Source organism: Oculina patagonica, chromosome 1 (genome assembly GCF_052425735.1).
Source record: "Oculina patagonica isolate OP01 chromosome 1, crgOcupat, whole genome shotgun sequence".
Classification (NCBI taxonomy): domain Eukaryota; kingdom Metazoa; phylum Cnidaria; class Anthozoa; order Scleractinia; family Oculinidae; genus Oculina; species Oculina patagonica.
The window spans coordinates 45,490,637-45,506,619 of record NC_135758.1 but is presented as its reverse complement, the minus strand read 5'-3'; the positions used below and the strand labels follow the sequence as shown (position 1 = coordinate 45,506,619).

Here is a 15,983-nt window from a genome sequence, read left to right as displayed (position 1 = left end):
AATCTCATCACTCGTGTACTCGTTTCGAAAGTGGCAGTTCATTGTTGTATGGGTTCCTGTAGCCACTGAGGTCACGTGATTGCTATGTAAGCCTTTCTGAAACATTTTTAGCGCTCAGATCAATCAGCGAAACTCTTAACTATAGTCAATTTCTCAGAATTCACTGTGATAAGAGAGCGTAACAGCCATAAAAAACATTTTTCTAGATTTTGGCAAGACAAACATTAAACGAAGGCCCACACCACTTATGGCTACCCTGATTCCTTTATTTTTCCCGAGGTTTAGTTTTATAGGAAAATCGAGAAAATGTGTGAAAACTTGTAAGTTGTGGCACTTTCTTGTGCCATGTCGCATCCTAATCAGCGCGCGCGCTCAGGTTGAAGGCATACGTCAGCGTACACCCATGGGTAAATAGTAGACGCTAAATTAACCAACCTCTAAAACAATAGTTACACTTGTAAATTGCTCGTGTACATGTTTTATTTAATTGACCCCAGGTTAAAAATTCGCAGGTAACGTTTTCCTCGATGTGAGGTCGATCACCCGTTCTTTTATTAAGTTTAGATTTCACGTGTGAAATTTTCATATATCCTGAACAAATCGAGAAATTAAGCAAATTCATACACGGGCGAAAAATTGACGAGACAGAGCGTGGATGTAGGGGAACTCCCCCCCCCCCCCCCACCACCTAGAAAGGACCGTACCTGACCAATTGGCGGCAGGCATACCATAGCGTCTAAACTTACAGACCAACGTCCGAAAAAATACAATTAATAAACATACAGAAGGAAATAACCACTTTTATTAGTTTGGATAAAACATCACTGTCTAGCAACTAAAACAGACGTCTACACAGCTAAATACTTTTGTACAGATTGTTTTGTTTTTTTCTCAAAGCAAATACAGGTTGTACAGTTAATATTACATTTCTGTCCGACATTGAAAACCTGCTCGCAATTCCCTAGCGCATATTGATACGTAAAAAAATCACTGTCCATGAAATAATACATGAACGTAAAAAAATGCCATAAAATGTCTGGCGATAGCGCCAAAATTCAAGCACCAATTTGGTTATAAAATACTAGACCAAGAAAAGAGATTGATAACTACATCACTACATCCTTCTATATTTACTAAATAATAATTCTTTACACACTTGGAGAATAACAACTAGTGAAATACAAGAAATATACACCTGTTATATGAGGGGTGATCATAAATAATAACTTATTTTACCGCTCACGTAAATGAATTTCTTACATCAAACTTCACAACAAGAAAACCCAGTGTTGCTGTCAGCTTCTGCTATATTGTAACTAGCTTTGTACAAAATTCACTTCATCAAAATATAAATACCATAACGAGGGGTGAGGTGCATTTGAAGACAAATCAAGCCACACATTCACTACAGTACATGTAAATTCTCGGCTTACTAAGTTAAAAAAAAATTAATACGAACCATCTCACTCTACTGTAAGCACCATTTAGTTGCACACTTAAAACTTCAACATTCATTTCTTCTCCCTGGGCATACCCATCTTGCCAAAATATTTCTTCTCTCCGTGCATAGGGGATTACCCCTCCATAGAGGCATAGCTGGAGGAGGGGGTTGACCTGCTCTCCAGAGCATACCCCTGTCCTGAGTAGGTCAGCCTCCCCTGGGATTAATGGGATTAAACCCCCACATTAACATCCTGAGTATGCTCCTTTCATGGAAAACTTCAAAAGCTTTCCTCTTTCATAAGAACTCCACCCCATCACTGGTCATAGACTGTACCTCCCTCCATCCCCTGGGCATATCTCTACCTAAGCACAGCTCATTCCTGAAACATGCTCAACATGAATAAAGAAGTTTTAACTGAGCACCAGTTTAAACACTAAGTATTAAGACCACAGCTAATGTGCCAGGAAATGTTGGCTTTGTAGAATAAGAATATTATTGTGAGATCGTGGTGCTAATTTGCTGCCTCTACACGTGAACACGATTATTTATAAGTTATTCATCTGCTTGCGAGAAGTCTTCTTGAGGTAAATCAATAGCTAAAGCCTGTACTATCCATGGGTCACACTTGGAACCTTCACGAAATTCCTCCATTGTTAACTTTCCATCTTTGTTCTAGAATTCCATTAAAAATTACAATGGGTAAGCAAACAAGAGGGCTTTTTATCACTGGTGGCATCTGTCCTAGACTACTTGGGGGCAAAAATCTTGTGTTTCAAGTTTTCATATGGCTTTCAGTGGTGTTTGAGAAGTGTTTGTTTCTCAAACACCACTAGGAGGTGTTGACTTTTGAGGAATGAAATAAATACTACAGGTAGACAGCCAGCGTTTGACAAACTTGACTCACATTTGATACAGGTACAATTCAAGTGTGACAATTTTTTTAAACAACTGCACAAGGCCTGCCCCTGCTATCCTGTTCTTATCTTCTGAAAAGATCTTTGCGATTAGGGTCTAACAGCGGTATAAGTTGAGGGCAGCTAGTTATCAATATAATTCTATAGAACACATAATCCGTCTCACCAACTGTTTACTCGTGACAAATATTTTGTAAACAGAAGTAATGGTATGTATTCTCTCACCTTGTCCATTTGTTTAAATATCTTGTCTACTCTTTTTTCAGGAGTGTCTTCATCTTTTGGTAAATCTATTATATTACCCTAGGAAATTGCAAAGAACATTACATTTAACACTGGGGAGAAAAAGACACACATTTTATTTACCACAAAAAGCTTAAGATAAATGTAAGCACATGGATATATTTAATATACAGTGGAACCTCGATTTAACGAACCTCTATATAGCGAAATCCTCAATATAACGATGATATTCCCCATCTATATGCAAAAGAACCTCCATATTATTATAACGAAACCTTGTTAAAGCGAACATATTTTGCCAGTCCCTTGGCCCTTCGTTATATCGACGTTCCACTGTATTAGGTTGGTTAACTTAATGGTTTCATTTGTAAATGCACACATAATTTTTTTAAACAGAACATACCACCATAGAGTAAATTGCTTCCACAATCTTCAGCATTTCATCTCTTGTGATGTATCCATCTTTGTCAAGGTCATAAAGACTAAATGCCCCTGAAGGATGATAATATATGAATATAATATGTGAATAATATGTTAATAAAATACATGACGTACATGTACATGTACATGTAACACTGATACAGAACTGTAACAGTTACAAACTGTAATTATTCAGATCAGATCACAGTGTTCAGAAAACTAAAATACATGCAAAGGAAGTCTCAACTGGCAACAATCATGTGTTGAAAGTGTTTTCCTTTTTCAAATGCACATTCCCATAATATAATTGTGTCACAATTACATTTTGATCACATAACAATCAAACTTCACTTTCTCCTACTAGTGTGCCAGACTATGGGTCGAGCCGTCTGGGTTTTAGCCTTGGCTGGGCACTGCGTTGTGTCCTTAGGCAAGACACTTTACTCTCATAGTGCCTCTCTCTTGGGGGGTAATCCAACAGTGGACTAGTATAACTTCCCTTACAAACAAAAAAAAAAACCAACCACCAAAACACAATGTTAGAACGATCCCATCCAGTGGGGGAATAGAAACACTCCTACAACACCAGGACAAGCTCTATCAGTATGGGCCACCTGCCAACTTTTACATGCTCCACAGCAGGCTTTACCTTTAACTTTAATGCTTCCGTACAACAACCTTTTCAAAATAGCTGCATACTTTGACTTTAATACAGTGTAACATTAAGGACTGTGAGAGTTAAAACTTACACTCCAATTTTTCATCTAAACTTCCTCTGGAAGTAATCGATAATGCAGTTATAAACTCTGTGAAGTTAATTGAACCATCCTGAAAAATAAAGAAAGGGAAATGGCTGAGCTTACAAGTAAGACAAAGCTTTACATGTACCTGGTAAGGAAAATATTAATCAAAACAAGTTAACAACAACAACAACAATAACAACAAAATACTTACAGAATTTTTGTCAAAAACTTTAAACACAAAGGCTGCAAACTTTGAAGGATCACCAAATGGAAAAAACTGCTGGTAGATTTTTTGAAATTCCTAAATAAAAAAAGAGGAATTATTACGGGACTGCAGTGCAGAATAATTTAAGACCACTCCCAGCAGCCTCCTACATTGTACAGTACCAACACATAGTATTTTACATACAGTGTACAACTGCAGGGCTGCAAATAACAGTCGGACATCGGACACCGGCCAACCACAATTTGCCAACGTCCAAAGAAATTCCAACTGTGGTAGGACAGAAATATTATGTGGGGATATCTATTTTTTTTGCTTTTCAGCGCAAACAACAATGTTCTGCGCTGACAACGCATTAAATTAGTAGGTTCAGATGATGTCTGACCTCACTTTTGTTTTGTCCCATCAAAATGGTGACTTGGTCAGACGTATGTCCTTTCAAGGGAAAAAATTATTTGCAACCCATGAACTGTATGCACATGTCACTCAGTGGTGGATCATTGCAGATCCTGAACATGTATGTATGCAATACAGTGTACATGTTGTCATAATTACATTTGAAAAGCATGCTTCATAGAAGGAAGGGGTTAAGAATTAACTTAGGCCGACGAGTATGCAAACAAACAGGTAAACGTGCAGGATTATAGACCTGTGCACTGTGCAAGACAGATTGACAAATAGCAGTGGTCTTTTTTTTATAGCAAAGTGTGAAAACCTGTGTTAATGGAAAATGCAATGAAATACAAGCAGAAGAAGACACAAAACATATATGTACATGTTGTACTCTGAAAATAATATTGGCACATTCTTGTTTAGAATCATCCTCAGTCATATTACAAATAAATGAAATGAGATTTATTTGTTCTTCACATGTAATACATGTTCCACATGTTTGTTGCAGGAAACTCCTCTCCACATGTAAGTTCATATGGGATTCACTCATGCGCTGTTCCCATCTGTGGCTTTGTAGCTCAGATGGTAGATCAGTGGTCATGTAACCCGAAGGTCGTGGGTTCGAGTCCCACCTGAGCCACTGAATTTTTTTCAGTGGCCATTCAGAATTCACAGTGTCTCATTTCATTTATTTGTAGTACTGGCACATGTTACAACTGTAGTTCAATATTATAATTTTTCCTGACAACAAGTAGGCTTACAAACACGCAGGGCTTAAGACTAACGGTAGCCAACTGGCCAAAGACTACTAAAACTTAGGTTTTGGCTACTAGGTTTAGCATTCCTACTAGCCATTTGGCTAGTGAAAAACTCAGAAAAGTCAACAGTTCTTGATAGAAATCAATATATCCGACTTGTGAAAAATTACTTTTGGCTAGTAAAATCTGGCATTTCACTAGCCAATAAACCAGTAAGTTAAAAAGTTAGTCTTGAGCCATGAACATGCAAAAAATTCTCAAAACTAATGATGTAGAGATACCATGTATCTATAATCTTATAGGAATAGATGTAGATCATGTATCTACAATCTTACAGCGTTGTACAAGGTATCTACACTTCTGATATTCACTGTTCGCCTATGTCAAGATTTAATTACTGTGGTAAACATATCTTGAATTAATGTTGCATGCTCTAAACCAAATATTATATTGAAAACATTTGACAATTCATTATCTGGGGAAAGAAAATTGACTGACATTTATTATGCAATATTGTTTTTGTTAACCTGCTAGTCAAGAATAATGCTAAGACCAAACTGTTCACAGTACAGTAATTGTTTCTAATTTGATTTCTCAAAGTCAAAATTCATACACAGTTTCTGTTTGTGGTAAACATTATCAACAGGGCAAAAGTTACAACAGCAAAACAGCTGAAAATGTATCCATAGAAGACAAAGTTTAACACACCATTAACAAAACTGAAACAGTGAAAAATCCTTGAGAAACATTTCTATGCATAAATTTACTAATAAATTTACTAATAATCATCTTGGATAAAAGATTATTTTGAAGACAAGATAAAACTTCTACAAAGGTACATTTTATCTTTTTAATCTTTTTAAGCCCAAAATATACTATCCTCATTTAAATTTTTTACCCTAATATTGAAAAAAGGACAGGTCTGCTTTTTGGCAGAAAAAATATTGCAGAGGCCATAATGACCATGTTTATAAATATGCAAGTAGCAAAAAAAAATAAAACAGGCAGGTTCTCTCAGGTGCCCCATGCAAGTGAAATAATTATTTTTCTGTTAAATTTAGTGAAATTTACATAAAAAAATCTTACAGATAAAAATTAGTGACAATTTCCAACAATAAAGTCATGATTTTAGATAAAGTAACTTTGCATGTTATCAATATTTTTAGGTTTTTGAAAAAATAAATAATAAATTAACCACTTAAAATGCACATTACGTGTAGCAGAGACATGGAGAAGGTAAATAAATAGAGGGAAAACACTGCATATTGACAAATGAATTTTTTAGTTTTTATCAACACAATTTTTATACAAAACTGTACAACATTAAATTGTCCATTTTACGTGCAGCGTACTTAAATTACGTGATATAAATAAGCTGATAGTTTTATCTGTGAATTTAATTTGCTCCATTGTTAAATTTGCATTCGGTAAACGAAGATTTCGAGATACAGTAGGATTACAGTATTGTTTGAAGGCAAGAAAGGCAAATTAATATAAAGGCAAGAAGTACAATAAGAAAACCAAACGTTCAGTGCGAAAACTTGTCAATTAAAAAGACTGCTTCAGTATTCTTGAAGACAAATCTATCGAACGCATTTGTTGTTTAAAAGAGACGCATGTAATTACAGTAATTGGGTAAAGCAACGTACTTGTATTATTAGGGTTTCGTGACATTTCATCATAAACTTGCACTTGAATAAAAGATTTTCGCACAAATCGAACAATTTTTAAGTGGCACAACGGACTGAATAAGAGGTGAAAGTCAAAAAAAGAACGAAGTTTACAAATTCTCGTCGTTGAACACAAATGTTAAAGATAACAAGTTTACAGTTGAGTAATCAGCGAATACTGACCTCTTGTCTGAGCTCGCCGGAAGGGCAATCCTTCATAAAGTCTCGATACCTGCAAAACAAGGCAATCAGAAAGGGAAAATGGCTGCAATTACAAACAAATTGCTATATTTCAAGAGTGTCGGACTTACTAGCAATTTATTCAATACCGAAAACACAAGATATAAGCTTAAGTTTACTGAAAACAATTAACGGGAGCACGGATTGTTGACAAGAGCTTACTAAACTCATGGTCATTACAATAACAAAACATTACCATTGAAAGTGCGTTTCTAAATAATAGTCCCATACTTACCACTTTTGTAATTCCTTTTTATCGACTGAAGGAAGGAAAACAAAATACATTCTGAATTAGCGCTAAAGTAAACAACCACCAAGAATGCTTACCAAATCAAACACTATACACAAATTGTATGACACTGACAGCAAGGTAATCATTGGAGCTCAGAACTTACAATACGTGGCTTTTAGCAGCTCTCGCATTTCATCCTGAGTTAGCTTACTCCCTTTGTGTCCCATGATGACGAGAACAGTTGTTAACTAAAGTTAGCAGCACATCTTTATCACCTGAAACCACAACTCCACAAATTGACCGCCATCTTTAGTTAGACTACCCAGAATGCCGCAGGGTGCTATCGGGCGATGCGTTTGGGACGGCAGCCAATCAGAAATCACGTTATATAATAGGCGGCTGTAAGACGTCGCTTAGTACATACATGAGACTTGAAAATATTTTTATTGTCAGTTTAAGCAAATTCAATAAAAAATGGCATTTTGCACAATTATGATGAATTTGCAGGCAGAGGCAAGGGGAGGAACTATGAACTGGAACGAGAAACCGAAAAAGGCAGGGCCACGTCTTTTCTTGTATAAAATAGGTGCACCGTTTGACTGCTTCGTTGTATCGGTTCGTGTTTTCTAGTGTATGTGATATAACAAGTTGTAATACCATTTTATAGCTTACTGAGTGTTGTAGTTTTTCTTATCAGAGCAACTTTATTTTATTAATTTATAGCAGAAACTCAGTGGTGTCCGAGAATCTGATTGGTTCTCCCATTGTTTTCTATTTAACAATAAGGGCCTGTTTACATGATTCCGGATGACTTTCACCGGCGGTTCCCTCCCCATACATTTCTCTTATCTGTTTACATGATACCGAGACGAATATCACCGGATGAGTTCATCCGTTTTCGTGAGTTTCTTCTGGAATGACATTTCTGGTATTAACAAAACATTTCTCCGTGAATCGCAACTCCGCATACGGACTAATTATTCAGAGTGAAAAAATAAAGCAATACTGTTTAGCCAAAGAAGCAGCTCTATGGTCAAATTACTCGTTAAAATTGCGACGGCAAGGCACAAAACATGTTTGCGCGAAACATGCGCCATCTTGTTTTGATCTCGCGCGAAACATGCGCACCTTGTTTTGATCTCGCGCGGAAACCGCGCACGTGAAAATGCCTTTGGTTGAACCGGTCGACTCTGTCTGTAAATGCAGAACGAACTTCATTCCGGAACGAGTTTCGTTCCGGAATGAAAGTCATTCCGGAATCATGTAAACAGGCCCTAAGACTCCTCATCCTCGTTTTCGAATAGTCAACTCGGCTGCGCCTTGATAACTATTCGCTCACAGAAAACTCGGGCTCGTAGCCCAATTGTTAATTGTAAATTGTAATTCGGAGAACCACAGTTTTGTTAGCTCCGCTATTTAGTGTCACCCGCAGAAAATAAATACTTTTTTTATAAACTTACTTACGTACTAATACCGAACGTTGGATGTATAAATCGATACTATGCGATGATATGGATACTTTTGAGATGTACCTAACAGCAATAACCTTGTGATACAAAAGAGAAAAAATAAAGAAGACAAATTGAGATTTATTAGCTCAATTATTATCAATAGCTTGCATCATTCAGGTGGAACCCATGTTACTTTTGCAAAAACAAACTACGAGAAGAAAAACTATACTTTGAAAATTTACTACAATCCGAGGATGTAGTTTGTATGCCTAATTAACTCCCACTTGGCTTTTGGCAATTGTTTGCGAGCGAATGAAACAATTACCTATCACGAAGCGAATCATAGTGCCCTGGAAGCCTCCTTAATCGCATTCTAATTAAATCTGTGAGAACACATCTCGAGGCTTCAATTACTTTGCAGCTGACACATAACTGAAAAACGAACATTGGAACACTGAATTTAACTAATGTAAAAAAGGTTGTATCTGATACGCGATCAGTTCAGCATGCCTATCATTTGAAACCATCACACAAAAAGGTGATTGAATAGGTTTTTCCATCACCTAAGTTTTCCTTCTCGTTGTCAACGCAAACAAAACGCAAGGAAGCCTTTCCTTTCGTTAATGATTAATAGGTGTACGTTTTCAAAAGTGTTACACAAATACAGCTTGACACTGAAAAACTGTCAAAAATTTTCAATAGAGTAGACGGGGGATAATGTTTAAAGTTCTTTCTTTTTTCTTTTTCATGAACATTACAAGTTATCATTTTGGTGAAGCCAGAAAAGAAGAGACTGTGCACTATGTAGGTAAGGAAATATATTTCGCTTAGATTGATCGTTCGCATATTTACTTGGATTTGTTTATACACGAGTCCTTAACGAAGCAGTGTTACAACATTTTAAGCCACTTTTCTGATTACTTCTAAATTGAAGGAAACCTCAAAATTGTAGTCCACTATAATAAAAAGCATTAAAGGAGTAACAAAAACGCGAAAACAACAACAACAACAAACTTTATTTTACCTTAAATATTTACAAAAGGAAAAACATATATATAGTATAAAAAAATAATTAAGGGTCTGGATAATTTCAACTGACGAAGATTAAGATGGATTACGAACAACAAACTTGAAAAAACTTGCCAGTTTTTTTTAAGATGCGTTTTCCGTGATGTAGCTCCTTTAAAGCCATCGATTCTGTGGGTAAACTTCTATTAAGGCTCTGACATTATCGTGTTCTATTTATTCACTGAGCATGTAAAACACAGCAAAACTCAGTGTTTAATTTACATTTAAGTTAATCTTATGTGGAAAACAGAAAATGTAAGAAAGAACTTGATTGTAAATTTGTAATTGTAAAAATGTATCAGTTATCTTCAGAAGTTTTGTTATCCGTTATGCTGATAAACAGTTAATGTTGTACGGCAAACAGAAAATACAAGAAAGAACTTGATTGTAAATTCGCAATTGTAAAAAATCAGTTACTGCGGAAGTTTATAACGCATTATCAACTTCCGTGATATGGTGTGCTAATAAAATATTGAATGTGAACTTGTAATTCAGAAAAACAAAGTTAGATAAGTTATTTGTTGTCTTAGGTTGCGAAATCTGACATCACTTTGGTGTGTACCAAATCTGGATATCGAGCCTGGCCCAAAAATAGATCGACCGTCACACAGCAAAAATTAAATTTCAAAGGAAAACTATTTTGAGTTTTTTATTCAGTTCTCAACACCAAAGATTATAAAGATTATTCGAACGCAAGAAGATTTCTTCATATAACATTTATGAACTCAGTTTGCCAATTTGAATAATTCATTCTTTTGACTTTTGCATGAGCGAGGTTTCCACAAGTTATCACGAAACCCAACTCAAGTCATATCTTTATATAAAAGTTCAGTTTTAAAATAAAGATGCATTAATTTATATTTTTAGTGTTCTAAAATACGGGAAAAAGTTCCCCTAATACAATTTAAATTTGTTTATTTTCTCAGTTTTCGTAGTTTTTAAAAACACAACAGGAATAAAATCAAATCATTTGTACAAAGCGCTATCAAACAAAAGTAAGTTAAACTTAACTTTGTTTTGGCATACCGGTAGAAGTAATTAGAAATAAGTCCAACCGTAAGCATTCTGAGCTGATCAAGCTCTGCATTTTCACAACCTGCCAACTTGAATTACTTAAGAGAAGTTACATTTGTGGTATTCTCGGTCACGAACATATACCTATCTTTTTAATAATTTTCTTGGCTTATTTTCCCTTCCAGTAACAGGAATATTGTGTAAATATGTGGGGGGTTCCGTCAATTTTTTAATTTCGATTGACACGATTCTTCGCAGGTAACAAGCTTACTTTGAAAACTGATTAACTTTAGTCCAATCTAACAGTTAAGCATGCTTTTGTTTTTAAAACAATAAATGCGAAAAAATTGTATAGAAATCAGTTGTTAAGTTTTATCATAATCCATGCCTCATTGGTTTGTCGCTCGCAGTAGAAAGCGTTGTTTTCCAACAGCAAAAACCACGCTCTGGTGATTAACTGACCAAGGAAATTTAAAATAATTGATCTCATCTTGATCATCTCATTCAACTTTAATTTCGCAGTTACATGTAACAAAAAAAAATTATGTGCCACAAAAATCAAACATAGCCAGGCAAGGCTTAAAAAATCAAAATCGTTTTCCTTTTGCACATAACGCCATGTAGTTTTTTCTTCTAATAGTTTTATATTTTCGAGATCGAGGTGAAAAAGGCTATTAACAGGAGCTTGTCGTAGCTAATGTGATCATCTAATCATTGAGAAATTTACCAATACTGAACTAAGGAAATACGAATGTCTTTCCTTTGCAGGATATTTGTCCTCACTCCATTTGCAATGCGTCCAACTCAGTTGTTTGCAGTTTTGTTTTTTCTGGCGCTTTCCTGGAAGTGTCATGGTGAAGCCGCTGACCAGTGTCCGGCACAGCAACCAATCTATGGGAAAGCGTTGAAAGGTTTCACATTCAAGTCTCTCGTGTCGCCAACTGCATTTGGATGCTTAGTAGATTGTCATTATGAAGACAGATGCCAGAGCTACAATTATGTTATGAAGACAAATATCTGCGAGATGAACAACAGAACCAAGGAGGCTAAACCAGAACAATTTGTGTCAGATCCAGATCGATTCTACGTGAAGCGTGGAGCACACAGAAGTAAAGTTAATGTGGTTATAAATCAGTGTGAATTATTTGTGAAGATTTCATCTAAGGTGCAGGCTAATATTGTTGAATTACACTCTTTTTAATCTCATCAGAGCAACTAGGTTCCATTCCCGCGCTGACAGCTCAGTCATGCAAGGAAATCAAAGCAAATGAAGGAGGACAAGCGGTCAGCAGTAATTCGTGGTTGGATCCCAGTGGTTCTGGAAATGTTATCTTGGCTTACTGTGACATGAACACAGAAGGTACGGTTTGGTAATGCTTCATTTGAGTCCTATTTTAACTGTGAAACAGTGCTTCACTCATGTGTTGCGATTTCTAGTTGCAGATTTTTGCATCCGGCATCGCTGCCAGAATGGTGCTTCGTGTGTGAATGGTCACGTGAACTACACGTGTCTGTGTAATGGAGGGTGGACTGGTACCCACTGTGACTCATCTATGACAGGCAAGCAGATTTTCATGTCATTCAAACAAATTTTTCATATTTCAGTGATGCAGATCAAAGGCTTGGCAAAGGAGTACTTATTCTGCTGTTGCACTTGTGTTAAGCTGTTCACATTTTCCCTATTTAGTTCCTCGTATTGTTGTTCTGTTGTTGAATGCGGGCAAAGAATAACATGCAATCGGGCCTTTTTTTTCGCGGCGGGAGGAAAGAACTCCCGATCGCAGGTTAGGAAAAGAATCGCAAGAGAACTTAAAGCACGAGGGAGTGGGTAGGGCTTCCCACAAGTTGCTCGAAATTTCTGAAAAAGGTGCTCGTAAGTTTCTCCAAAAATCTAAAAAAGTTGCTTTTGGTTTAAAAAGATGCTCGAAAGTTGCCCACCAAAATCCAAACCGCTGCTTTTTATCAAGAAAATTTCTCCAAATAAATGCTTATTTCCTTTTGAAGGTAAGATTTCTAAGCGGTTTCATGCAATTTCTCTGCAACAGAAGTATCTAAATAACATTTTAAGGCAAAAATTTGTTAAATTACAATGATTTCTTTCACTGAGAAAAATCGTGAAGACGTCATATTTGCTGACTAATTTTGAAATAAATTATTTTAATGGTGAATGAGTTGAAAGTCGAAACGTCTTTGGATGTTTCACAAAAATCTTCGGAAACTTTGTTAATCTTCGGAAACGTTCGGTTGGCCTTCGGACAACACTCGAACAATCTTCAGAGATCTTCGGTACCGGTCTAGAAATTACTCAAAATGCAACAAGTTGCTCGAAAGGATAAAAGTTGCTTAAAGGGGAAAACGTTGCTCGAAATACGAAAAGTTGCCAAAAAGTTGCCGAGCAACTTGTGGAAAGCCCCAGGGGGTGGGTGCAGGGAGCGAGGAAAAAGGCTATCTTGCCCGCTCGTGGTTATGGACCTTCGTCGAAGGCTTCATTGCGAACCACAAACACCCCTAAAAGAACCTGACCAATATTCACCATCTTGGCACTTGTTTTCTCCTATACGATAAAGGAACGAGCTGCAAGGAGATAAAAGACGTATTCCCGCATGCTCGTGATGGAATGTACCACGTACAACCGGAGAATGGGCTCAGTGTATTGGTGTACTGTGATATGACGTCATTTGGCGGGGGCTGGACAATGTGTTACTCAACCGACGACAAAGTGAATCTGAAAACGGAAGTGACGTATGAGGAGAATCTGCCTTATGGTACGAACGGTTACAGAACGGACTGTAACTACATCCCGGTAAATATCACGCGTCTAATGTTTCCCCTGTTTTTGGTTAGAATGCCATTCATGCCTCCACGGACCTGATTGTTTCTGAGCTTGTAGTATTTAAAAAATATTATATTAAATGAATAGCAAGAGGTAACCTTCTACTATGCAATAAACGAGAGCGAGTTTTCCTTCCCTTTTCAGCTGTCCTTAGTATTAAACAATAGAGTGTTTCTGTCCAGGAACTATCGGCTGACAGTTACCCTGCGGTTGGCCCGAGAAGCGAAGCTTCAAAGGGGAAATATGCTTGTTTTACTGCTGGAATCAGCAATGTCAATAGCGTACTATATCAGTAGTGATGAAAAAAGAAATTGTAAGCTCGTTAGTGACGCGTATCACTTTTGAACTAAGTGAGTCTCTCCGTACTGCTCAGTGGTTAGAGCGCCTCCCCTTTGTTTGGGAGGTCATTGGCTAGATTCCCGTCAGGACCCAGTTTTTTCTTTTTAGGCTTGTGACGTGATGAATATTACTTCTCTTAAATTGTAAATTACTTGTAAATTGTGTGTTTAATAAGGGCAACTTGAATTATTTTTTTCCCTTTCGTTGCAGTTTCGTGAGATCATGTTTGTGGACGAAACCACAGGAGACAAAGCCATTTTCACCTACAAACTCAGTTCCACTCTTGTTGCCGCGGAAAATTACGGAACTCAGTTACCGGAACTGTGGATAGGGCGAGGCGTAGCAGACACGAGTTATGAATATCAGCTAATGATCTGTGATCACCCATTTTATTCTGGTTTCTTCGTTGCTGGGTATACCAACAACTGTTATAAAGGATGTGAGCATTGGTGCGGTGATTCCGTCTCTCCTTTCTTCCGAACAGCAACTTCAAGTTCACAATTTGGGGGAGTTGCGTTCAACGTCAATGGCCATGGTGCTTACAACAACAGACTGATCAGTGCAGGATTGCGATAAGATTAACAGACGAATCTTTAATTGTTAAGCGAGCTAGGTCAGGCTATTTGTATTTAGAGAATCGTCTGTATATTGTAGAACATAGCTTTCTGGGTCTTGGATTTTCTAACTGAGTATCCGGCATGTTTTGGTATATTAGTCGATACTTTGGATAGATTACTTTAGTCAATAGATTTTTTAATTGTTTTAGCTTTTTTAAAAGCTGAATCCCAGTCACTCATTATTGATGTAGAGCATCTTTTCTGGTGCATGTATATTTGGTGCTTTTTTGGGGTTTTTCCGAGGGTCTTTGCTTTTTATTTTAGAGAATATTTCCCAATTGACCGTGATTGTTCAATTTTGAGTTCCATCTGTTCATTGTCCATTGTGACATCAAATTACAAAGTAGCACAAAATAAAAATCAAGCGATCGCCCCTTCGCCTCGCTTGGACATAGATTGTACACTGTAAATATGATTTCATTATAATAGTAGAAAATTAGCTTTTGTGTACACGTACCTGATTGAACAAACGTTGACCAATGAAAAGCATAAACCATAAACGATGCGACCCAAATGTTTACTGGGAAATCGGAGAAAAATAATCATTGTCTGTGACAGAATGAACATTATGATAAGCCATTGTTGCATAAATCATGCTACTCTTAAAGCTCTCAAAGAAAGAAAAATCTTGATTATAAATAAATGGAGTATTGCAGAGCTTTCTAATGCTGTCTACCCAGAATCCCATTCGGTGTTATCGTTCATGGTTTATGCTTTTCACAGGGTCAACGTTTCTTCACTCATCCAAAGGTATGCGTATCATGTATATACACAAATGCATCACTGATGAACTAGGGAACCGGGGGGCCACCCCCTCTTATTCCTGAAAGGCTGAAACTTTTTCTGGTAACCCTTTATTGGATGAAAGAAGGGCGCGTCTTTATTTCACTCCCCCTCCCCTCCTCCCTTCCTTTGACTAACTCTGGATCCGAAACTGTGTATGTTACAGTAATATGTTTCGTTTGACAATTGTAAGCATGTTACCATAGTTTTAGCGAAAAAAAAAACACATTATATATTTTAAAAAAGAAATACGCGTTGTGATCATCAGATAGGCAAGTAAATTGTGGTTGTCTATTTCGGCAGCGGTGACGTTTTGTTTTAAGCGCTCGAATCTAGGGATAGAAAGGCCTAAACGCGAGCCACATATTAAAGTCTTTCAGATTAGTTGTAATTTATCTCAAAACAAACCAGCAGTTGAGAATTAAACACGAAACTTTAGCTTACAATAAATGTGTACAGTACATCCCCGGTAACTTGAACTCGGATAACTCGAACAATCCCGCTAACTCGGACTAACTTTCATTTCCCTTGGATTTGACCTCACTTTTCAGTCATTTTTACTCGGTTAACTCGAACTTGCATAACTCGAATTTCCCGC

The 15,983-nt window shown here is 36.9% G+C and overlaps 2 protein-coding genes across 2 annotated transcripts; one reads left to right on the top strand and one right to left on the bottom strand.

The window, feature by feature from the left end:
• Window positions 1-784: 784 nt before the first annotated feature.
• Window positions 785-7,598, bottom strand: LOC144634203 (neuronal calcium sensor 1-like). Its single transcript, XM_078493106.1, has 8 exons — window positions 7,444-7,598; window positions 7,284-7,308; window positions 6,992-7,040; window positions 3,976-4,065; window positions 3,771-3,849; window positions 3,005-3,093; window positions 2,584-2,661; window positions 785-2,116 (listed from the first exon to the last, which is right to left on the bottom strand). Exons 1-8 carry the CDS (start codon window positions 7,505-7,507, stop codon window positions 1,997-1,999), a joined length of 594 nt encoding a protein of 197 aa, XP_078349232.1. The 5' UTR covers window positions 7,508-7,598; the 3' UTR covers window positions 785-1,996.
• A 4,008-nt stretch (window positions 7,599-11,606) lies between these two features.
• On the top strand, window positions 11,607-15,479 carry LOC144647339 (uncharacterized). Its single transcript, XM_078507137.1, has 5 exons — window positions 11,607-11,922; window positions 12,024-12,173; window positions 12,251-12,373; window positions 13,381-13,616; window positions 14,196-15,479. Exons 1-5 carry the CDS (start codon window positions 11,607-11,609, stop codon window positions 14,559-14,561), a joined length of 1,191 nt encoding a protein of 396 aa, XP_078363263.1. The 3' UTR covers window positions 14,562-15,479.
• The last annotated feature ends 504 nt before the right edge of the window (window positions 15,480-15,983 follow it).